The sequence below is a fragment of the Ascaphus truei genome, chromosome 16, assembly GCF_040206685.1.
Source record: "Ascaphus truei isolate aAscTru1 chromosome 16, aAscTru1.hap1, whole genome shotgun sequence".
NCBI lineage: Eukaryota > Metazoa > Chordata > Amphibia > Anura > Ascaphidae > Ascaphus > Ascaphus truei.
In genome coordinates, this window is record NC_134498.1 from 42,884,197 (window position 1) to 42,894,857 (window position 10,661).

General features: G+C 42.8%; 1 protein-coding gene across 3 annotated transcripts in view; it reads right to left on the reverse strand.

Annotated features, from left to right (window-relative positions):
• The window catches only part of NRK (Nik related kinase), a 125,042-nt gene extending 115,457 nt beyond the window's left edge, over positions 1-9,585 (reverse strand). For 2 of the 3 annotated variants that reach the window (XM_075573320.1, XM_075573319.1), the window contains exons 1-2: positions 9,322-9,584; positions 2,252-2,317 (exon numbers count right to left, since the gene is read on the reverse strand). In XM_075573320.1, coding sequence (XP_075429435.1) covers positions 2,252-2,317; positions 9,322-9,378 — 123 coding nt within the window. In that variant the 5' untranslated portion in view covers positions 9,379-9,584. Of the gene's footprint in view, positions 1-2,251; positions 2,318-9,321 lie in introns of all 3 variants that reach the window. The other variant, XM_075573321.1, reaches the window with a different exon arrangement.
• Positions 9,586-10,661: the final 1,076 nt, after the last annotated feature.

Consider the following 10,661-nt stretch of genomic DNA (forward strand, 5'->3'; position numbering starts at 1 on the left):
GTGGTTTGAGTGGAGGGACCCGCTACTCCACTCCCTCCCTCCACGGGCTCGGGCTCGGTCTCCCGGGCTGCCGGAGGGAGCTGCTGAAAGGTAAGCATCTCCCGCTCCCTCCCCCTTCCCCCTCCTCACACACGCTGATACACACGCTGATACACACACACACACACCACCCCCTACCTTGTATAGGAAGCTGTCTGACAGCTCCCGCTCTCGCCCCCGCCGCTGATAGGCTCATCAGCGCACCACGTGACGCGTCACCGCTCGGGATCACAATTTTCTTGCATCCCCTGGCGGCTCAAGCGTCACAGTGCGTAGTGAGCCAGCAGCGAGGGGGGACTGGGACCTGCTCAGAAGGATTCCCCTGCTGTTGGGGAACGCTCACGCAGCCGCTCGCACCGCCGGGCGCAGCGGGTCCCAGCCCTAACTCTTATCGGTTCAAAATTAGCCTTGAAGTAGATTTCTAAACCATTGTAACAGCTTTTTATTTTCCACAAAGCTTTCATAAAGTATTTTTGACTATATATATATACTGTAATTCAAAAGAATTGTATAGTGCATTTTTGTCCTTTAATCTTTTTTTTGAGAAATAGGCTATTATTAATAGAGATGTATAAATGTCCCCTAGGTTTCTATAGGGCAGATTTTCAGGAAATTGTAAAGAATATCGCAAATCCACACACTTCTTTTCCAGACATACGGTATCTGTGCGAATTACTGTCATTCAAGAACATGGATAAACAGTCGCAGATTTTCCGAACGTCGCACACATCTGTGAAAGATGCCTAGAGACCCACAAATGCAACACAATATAAAGGCCTAGTGCAAGAGAATTTAAAGCACATTTTAGGGGCTTAAATATCTGCGAATGTTTCCATTTTTGATAATGTTTTATGCATGGAGAATGTCGGATATTGACCATAAATGTGAATTTGACTTATTCCTCTTTAATTCTGAAAAATAGTTTTGGTTCAGACAACCCAAATGTCTTATCTACGTAAATAACATTTCTTAGCTTTGATCCACAGGATACTGTAACTGCTGAATGATAATAAATATATATCTAATAATCAGTGCTGTGATCAAACATCTACATTTCTGATTGATCAAGAGATGATTCTGATCATCATTCCCTAATACTGTGGGTCGCCAAATGCCATGTGGATGAATCATTTTAGTTAAAGCAGCAATACGGGTTAACTTTATTTATTTTTTAATTATTATTACAGGATTCAAGCAGGGGGTCTCCGGAGCTGAACCCCGTTACTTTCAGCTCTGGGGACACCCTGCTTCCAGAGATACTTGCCTGCGTAGGGGTTGCCGGTATCTCAGTGGAGTTTAAAGGTCCTGGTCACGCGGTCCAATAGGAGGCCGCTCTGGATGAGGTCACAGGTTCCAACTAGCCCGCGTCACATGGGACATTTAAATGCCGCCGATTTTAAAGGTTACTCACTGCATGTTAATTTTTGTTATCAGTTCTAGCCACAGGAATAAGCTTAGCAGAACTATCTTTTGTAGTAGGGTCTTATCTATGTTCAGGTCACTTCCTCTTTTTGTTGAATGCATTGGACAGTAACCGGAGAGTAGCAGCAGGGGTAGGTTATCCAAAATGAACCACCAGCTCAACAGAATGCCAAGGCCATGGGTAGCCAACTCCAGTTCTCAAGAGCAACTAACAGGTCAGGTGTTCAAGATATCCTTGCTTCAGCACAGGTGGCTCAATCAGTGGCTCAGTCGAAGACTCTTGAGGACTGGAGTTGGCTACCCCTGGCCTAGATGTTCTAGATGTAAAAAAAAACCAGATCTACAGTTAATATAGCTAAATTCATATAAATATGCCCCAGTGCCACTTTCAGCGGGTCCTAGGTTCCAAGAGATAAAGAAGTTAAAGAAAATATCAACAACAAAAAAGTTGGGTACATTTCATGAAAGAAGATAAAACACAATACGATCAAATGTTCTAATGTTTGAACAATGCATTTTCAACTTAAAATACTACATTATTGCACTTAGGACTGGTGTGGACAACTCCAGTCCTTAAAGACCACCAACAGGTCAGGTTTTAAGGATATCCCTGCTTCGACACAGGTGGCTTAATCAGTGGCTCAGTCAACGACTGAGCCACCTGTACTGAAGCAGGGATATCCTGAAAACCTGACCTGTTGGTGGCTCTTGAGGACAGGAGTAGTCCACTCCTGCCTTAGGACAATTGCATTTGAACCCCATTGATCAAGAAGAAAAAGAAGATTCAAACCTTATATACTTGTCCATATGTCCCATTTCCAACAACTTCAACCAGCTCAAATATTCCTGCCGGGTCCTGTAAAACATTAGAGGTTGTCAGTTCCAATCGGACGTAAGACGCTGTTGATATTACTGTTTACTGTCATTAAGGAGAAAATAGCGTTCTGTAAAATGGTTCAGAAACTGATTCTACATTGCAATTAATGTATAATTAATGTTGCTTACTTAAAGAATTAAACTCCATGCACACTTTAGTTTGCCACGCTTTTATACTAAGCTTGGATACAGTAGCTTGATGTCTACTTTTTAAAAACCATAACAAACAGTGATATTAACAAAGGGTTAAAGATGACGATCTCCATGTATGTATAGGTGGCTTTTTTTCAGGGGGAGCGCGGTGGAAGGCAGTTCCTATACATTTCTCCATTGACTACGTGGTACATTTTATGGCACTATTGTTAGGGTGACCATATTTTTCCCGGGACAAACCAGGACAAATTTTGCACATGAGCGGCTGGCAAGGGGTGACCGCGCATGCGTGACGGACGCTTGCCAGACACTCGTGCGCATGCATGATTGGCACTGGCTGGCCACACATGGGCAATCGGCACTTGCCAGCTTCTCGTGCACCTGCGTGATTGGCACTTGCCCACAGCTGTACTTGAGACAATACAATACAGGGAATTATAGTACAATAAGTGCAACAAATAAGATCAGACAATAGGAAAGGAAATCCCTGCCCCGGACAGCTTACAATGTAAGTGGTGTGATGGGAAACTTACAGAGACAACAGGTGTTGTAATAAGTGCAGTAGATGGCAGTCATTGGTAGTAGCGACTGTGGGTGTGGGACAGTAGCCATGAGTCTCTAGGCTATTGGAGCGCATCATTTAAGAGGTGAGTTTTAAGGTAAGTCTTAAAGGTGGGGAGAGAATGTGCTTGGTGTATCGCGAGTATGAGGGAGTTCCACAGTTACGGGCAGTGACATAAGAGCAATATACTACAACCAGCATTTAACATCACTTTCAGACTGTGGCGTTTTTGTGAAATGGTGTACGAAATGCAAGAAAATAATAAATAATCCAATCAAATAGGAAAATATGGCAAAAACATGTATCCAATTCCAGTTATTAGTTTTATTAATTTAAATCACAAAATTGTGTTTTTGTTTAAATGTAAAAAAAAACCAAGATCCCGGAGCTCAGCTCTCACGAGATCCCTCACTGAAGGTGGCCCTGGTTTTGGATTAGTGCAGACGTTTGCCGTGTTTCCTGAATGGCTTCCAGTACAGGAAGTGGCGGGGTTTGTGGAAAAGATGGGCAACATGGATGTTTCACAGTAAAATAAATGAACAAGGTCTTTGATACTTTAGGTCACAAATATATGTTTTTGGTCATCTCCATCCCTGTGTTGGGCGAAACCGTGGAAACTCTTACAGGAGTGTGACTGATTTTGTGTGTGTTCCCCTTTACAAAACAAAACACGTTCAAATACAAATTAAAACAATTTTCCATGAGGACTAAGTAATACTTTAAGCTTCAAATAGAATGCTTGTATATTTTGATATTTTCATGGGGAAATATTAAGAACATTTTCTATTTGTTGAGTGAGTGAAAATAAAACGTCTCTGCAAAGACAGATGGTACAGTCCGTTTTCTAAAGAGTTGATACAAGTATCGCACCAATTTTTTTTTTACCACCGGATCCAAATCCATCCCCCCCAAAATTGCCCATCTCTAGCTGGGACCTCAACTGCACCCAACGGGGGCTCGAGAGACCTTTATACGTCCCAAGGGCGATTGACTCACGTTTGTTTGTGAGCTGAACGCATGAGTTGCATCTTTTTTATATTTAGCAAATGGTTTTACACTATGTATTTTTCTTTTTCTCTACATACAGTACATGGAGGACTTATGCAATACTGTGACTAAGGGGACATCATCCATCACAAGAAAGGTTTTTTCCTTTTACTATATCCCAGAGAGATTTTCGTGCCCCAAATAACTTCTACTTTGGATACTCTTGTGAAGACTTCTTGGAAAGTCTGATCTCTAGGAGCTGCGCCTAATCGGAGGAATGGAACGTGTTACTACGTTTTATACGGCTTTTCGTGAGGCATGAGGGTTTAAGTTATTTGCGCTTCATCTTCTTCACTGCTAATAAAAATAACACAGCCTGCAAGTGAGCCATAAGCCCATTAACAAAAGACTCAGTAGCATTTCCAATTTGTGAAACAGGTGGGTAACGCTAATTGACAGGTCTACCAGATTAAACACACATCATTAGCAGTATGTGCAGAAGGCTAAATGTAACTTGATTTAAATACCTGTGTGTTTTTTTTTTTAAATACTGACTTTATCTTGTAAATACGACCATGTGCCACCATTTAAATCCATCAGCACCCCACATCTTGCATGTGTCTTCCTCAATGCCATGCCTTGTAATTTACCAACGTGGACCTGTCATTTGACTCTCCGAACAATGATATGTTCTGTAATGTTGTAGTTCATTATCTTTGATTATATAACAGGTTTTTCTCTTGGGGGGGGGGGGGAGTGGTCGCATCAGGCAGTGAGGTCTCACTCACTAGTAAATGTGGCTTGTGTGTTTGCCGGCACTATGGGAAACTGGGCTGTGTGACAAAGAATGCAGGAGTTGTATTAGGAAGAGATGGTGTGAATATTATGGGTAGAAGTAGCCAGTCTCCGGCTGCCGTACACAGGATCAGAAGTCAAAGTTAGGGGAATACTTCACTTAAAATATCGTCCTAACCATCAACCGGACGTACTATAGCCGCGCACTGGATGGACCCCAAACTTCCAACACTTACGGGAGTTAAAAACAAGATATGGTTTAACCGACAAATGGAGAGACTAATGAGTAACCCTACAGACTCTTGTTCCAAATTGCTCTTCGACTGAGCCACCTGTGCTGAAGCAGGGATATCCTTAAAAACCTTAACTGTTGGTGGCCCTTGAGGACTTGCGTTGGCCAAAACAGCAATACTGTATCACATTGCAACATACATTTTCAGCATGAATATAAATTGCTGCTTCCATCTTCTTAAAGCTGCAGGCCAAGCAATATTCTACATGTGTTTTTTTTTTTTATAAATCAGTTCTGTACTATGAGAAAATATTTATAGCATTTAAAAAAACAACTCTGAATGACATTTTTAATGTATTATAATGTAACAAGCATTTTTTGTTTCTATAGCAACTATTTGCAAAGTCACATCCCCTTCCTCTTCTGAAACAGACTCTGGCACACCCCTTTTTGAGCCCTGCCCTCTCTCTAGCAGTGCACCAATTGCATCTAGTGACTGCCTGGTCACATGATCTTCCCCCAGAGAACTTTGCATCTTTGGTCCTCTTCTGCTGCACTGACGGCCATTTAGTGAACCCCGAGCAAAATCTTCGCCGAGCGATCACAGGAGAACGGAGCGATCGGCAACTTAGCTAATTACTTAACATTGTGTGGATTGTATTGATGCACATATTAGAGGAGGGGGAAAATACGGCAGCTTTAATATACTTTTAAAACATAGTAAAATCAGTAAACAAATCACAGTTCCCTTTCATATACATGAATCTGTTTTAGTTACATTAGTGATCTGTAGTTAAGTTGGCCACAGAAATTCCCTTTAAAACAATCATCAATTTGAATTGATTTAACTGATTATTTGAGAAACCTGTTACATCTAAGAATCTAAGAACGAAATGATCCTTTAAAAATAAAGCAACGCCATTCCAATTTGTTTCACATTACACAGCTGGCCATGATACTCAAAACAAACTATTATGCAAACAAGGAAGGCCAAATACTGTATAAAGCTTCTGCTCACAGAGATTGGCAGAGGTAGATTAACCTGGAACATTTTCTTTTATATGTCTGTTTTCATCAAATTCATGGCTACAGTGAATTACTCCCCTACCGGGCATTGTAGAGCAGTAGAGCTAAAACATCCATAGATTGATATGGTGTCCAGTATTGAACTGGAAAGTCCTGTATTTGGACACTGTCCAGTAAAAAATGAAGAGGTAATACTGGACATGTATGTGTATATAACCTCTATGACCTCTATTGGAATTCCTCGAGCAGGGCTGCTGCTTGGGGACTGGGCATGTTCCTCCATCCTGATTGGCTGCTGCTGGGTAATGCAGCCAATCAGGACGAGGTGTCAGGAGCCTGAGGGTTGAGCCAAGGAGAGGAGGAAACAGCATGGAGAAGAGTGTGTGTGTGTCCAGTATTTTTGGAGAAGCCATCTGGCAACCCTATCCATAGATATGTTATATACTATTGCTAAAGTATTGGGTAAAAACACAGTTATTAGGAGACAAAGTTTACACCTTTTATTTAGAATAGAGGAAGCAGAAGAATTGTAAAAAACAAAACTTTTCGATAGTCGCAACATTGAAAATGAAAGGACGTTGTGGTTGTTTGTGATACTTTATGTCAAATAACTCTTTTTTTTAATAGTTGAATATATACATGAACAATATTTAAAGTGGGGTCTGTGTATTCAACCGTTGGGTGCCCTGCGACATCGGTACCATGTCACATGGCCTCGCACCCCAGGGGCCGCTAGACATGCCATTTCCCCTTGTTTAGTAAAGGAGATCGCATGAACTGCTTCACAGGAGCGCTGAACATTATGTGAATGGAAGAGGTGGTGTCACCGCTGTGTGATCGCTGAAGAGCCAACACATGATAGCGACTTGTCCACAGCCTTTCTGGTAGTCAGAGCCGGCTTGGTGGCGGTGCTACTGCATCGGGCCCCGCACGTACAGAGGCCCCCATGTTCGCTCCCGGGCCCAACGTCCGTAATCACAGTTTAAATGCTGTGGTGCTTCCACCACAACATTAAAACTCTGATTATGGAAGCTGGGCTGGGGGACGTGTGCGGGGGGGCTTTGTAAGGGCCGACATCTCCGGGTATGTCAAGTGATGACGCGTCGTCACGTGACAAGACAAAGCGACGTCACATGACGTGAAGGGCGAAGGTCGCGGAGGAGGGCGGGGAGTTGGAAAGAGGCCCCGCGCACGCACACTGCAACGCGCCCTGCAAGGTTTCAAGCTGGCCCTGCTGGTACTCAAAGGGTTAAGGCAATTATGGATCAAAAGTGGTGTCAACATACGAGGCACTTTGCTTCACTTTATTCCGTGTGTGTCAGCTGCTGGTTTGGAGTCTCAATAGGAGGGTTGTGGAACAGTTATATAGTATATTGCATAGTTTTAAAAGTCCACCAAGTGATTAAACTGCAATAGTGCCAATCTGTTCCCATTGGAGTGAATACACTGATCAGCACTTTCACAGTTTAACAACAAACCTGGACTCCTTGCTCACAATAAGACTTTTTCTAGCGGTGTTGCAATGGCATTTGTGGGTACTCATCGTCATGCGCGTGACGTCACCCGGGGCGCCGCTCCACCAACCCTGTGGATTGTGGGTATGAACCGCCCCTTGCTGCCGTCCGCGCATGCCCAGACTGAGGCATGAGGAAAAACATTACTCATCTAGGAGTAGAGGCAGAGACTAGATGAGTAATGTTTTTCCTCATGCCTCAGTCTGGGCATGCGCGGACGGCAGCAAGGGGCGGTTCATACCCACAATCAACAGGGTTGGTGGAGCGGCGCCCCGGGTGACGTGACGCGCATGCGCACTAGGCTTGCGGTGTAATCTTTCACAGATTTTTTCAATTTGCCTATTATGAACTAGGTATTTAAGGTGCCTTACTCCAGCATATCCCATACTCCTTGATAAAGCACCCGTGGGTCCGAAACGCGTAGGAGGTTCCTGTCTTTGTCCCCCAAGGGGGTGAACTTGTCTCTCACCATGCACCAATAAAGGAAAGCTTTTTACTCCACACCTGGCTCCCTGGCTGTGCGCCATTCGTTTTTTTCTTCATGTTACATAAGTAGCTTGCTAAATGGGACATTCATAAACAATGTCAGCTTCTGTATGTATACAAATGTAGCAGACTTCATTGGTCCAAACCGATAACACATATTGCTTTATAATGCAGAATATCAGAGTTTCAATAGGATTCAATGGCAGTTATAATGCAGAATATCCCCCCACAACAATAGCCTTTGCTACATCTAAGGTGTATAGCGAGAAATCTGCGGCAAGAACTCAATATTAAACGGTAGCTCTTACAAGAGTGTCAATATCCAAGAGGCATAATTTGACTGAACAATAAATAAATACAAATATTGCCACTGAGTGACCCAGATAATATGCCCATTAACGTGATGGAATAAAGCTCATTAGGTAAAGAAACCCCACTCGTGAGTACTGGAGCGTGTTACTGAGTTAAAGCTGCAGTTCATGCAATATCCTGCATGTGTTTTTTTTAATAAATCAGTTCTGTAGTAAGAAAAAATACTTTTAGCATTTTCTGTTTTAAAAAACAACAACTTTGAAAGACCAATTTTCTTGTATTCTATTTTAACAAGCATGCTTGTTCCTATAGCAACGATTTACATTCCCCATATTTAAAGATGTCGCCAAACTTTGCCGATCAATAGACGGAGAACGAATTGACCGGCAGCTATGCAGTTTTTTTAGGTAAGTAGAGATTGCCCACATGAAACAATTGAAGTTAAAAAAAACGGGAGCCTGAACTGCAGCTTTAAAACATAGTAGCTCAAAAAAAAAGTTTCAGACCGTCTTGGCAGTAATTCATTAATTTCTCATACGTTATCAGCAAACTGCATGAAGCAAGAGACCAAAAGTTTCCCCAACAGCGATGAAAGTTATCCAAGTCCACTGCAGTCATGATTACGAGCGTTATGCTTTAACATTGACATACTGCACCAGTGCAAATTCAGTTTGACACAGAAACACAGCGCCTTGATTAAGCCTGCAATCTGCAGAGTGCTTTATTGTGCATATGTGATAAGAACTTCACAAGCTTACAAGTCTTCATGTAGTGGCTCCCATAGGCATTTACCCATCCATTTAACTCCTTCTGCACCCAGAAGCATTTCACCAACCAATGACGCAATTAGAATGCATTCTAATTAGTCGCTTTCAGGCAAGGCTTTTATCTAAAAATAGCAGCAGTCGTTAACTTACTCTTAAAGAGGCCAAGTCGATGTAGTCCAGAGATTTCGTAGTGAAGACTCTTGCCATGTCGGTTATTCTTTAAGGAATTGTATGCGCAAAGTTTCCTTTAATGCCTCTTTGAACACCAGATTTAATTGCAGCAGAGATCTGTGTTTGTCAGTGTGTGTCAGCCCATGGCTATAACGGAGTGTGTGTGTCTCTCTGACAAACACAGGAAACTTCACATCCAGCAAAACCCGGAAAACACACACAGAGGAAACCAGAAACAAATCTGTTTTTCTTTAAGAAAAAACAACATTGCAAAGACATTTGCTGGGGAAAGTGAGGGAAGGAAGTGACGCTCCAGAGATCTGGAGTTGCAAAAATAAATATTGTTAGCACCTTTTTTTATTGTTTTTAAACGGCGTTCTTTGCCAACATTGGATGGTGCACCTCGTATAAAGGTTTCAAGAAGAAGTGCTGCTGTTAAATACTTGCTGTATGCATACAACTGTTTCTAGACGCTGTGGAAGATTTATTTTCATGTTTTATTCCCTGGATGCTTTGTGGCTTACAGGCATGTCCCGCATTCAACAGATAAATTGCATTAGTCTAAACTAAGCACTCAAGGTTTCTGCTAAATATATTATACAGATCCGGAGTGGGCAACTCCAGTCCTCAAGGGCGACCAACAGGTCAGGTTTTCAGTAGTATATCCCTGCTTCAGCACAGGTGGTCCTCAAGGGCCAGGGTTTACGGATATCTCTGCCTCAGCATAGGTGGTCAATCAGTCTTCGACTGAGCCACTGACTGAGGCACGTGTGCTGAAGCAGGGATATGCTGAAAACCTGACCTGTTGGTCGCCCTTGAGGAATCCAGCTGCCTTCCCCTAGGATATCCAGCTTTCCATAGAGTGTAAAATGTTTCAGCAAATTTTAAGTGATTCGTTGCGGGGAGACACAGCCCAGATATCACGTCTGCTCCCCTTGTTAATGAAAAGTATTTTTTTCCTTTAAATATGGGTGTAATGTATTATAGGGGCTTATTCAATCAAGTGTGTCCCGTTGATTCAGCGTTACCGCACAGAACGTCTCATCGAATTGACGCTATCGCACTTAAATTGATTAAGAGCCAAAATCTTCTGCTGCAAAACTGGAGTCCTCCCACCCAAAAACCCTCACCAAATTTATCACAATTAAAATTAAAATCTTTTGGGACTTTTTCCTTTGATAAATCTGGTATTACGTAACCGCAAGCCTTGAACCCCCCCCCCCCCCCCCGCCACAGCGAGACAGCGGCCGACACGGGCTCCTGCACCGCTGATTTTTGCTTTTTGGACCGCGACTGCTAAGACTGTACAGTAAGTCTTG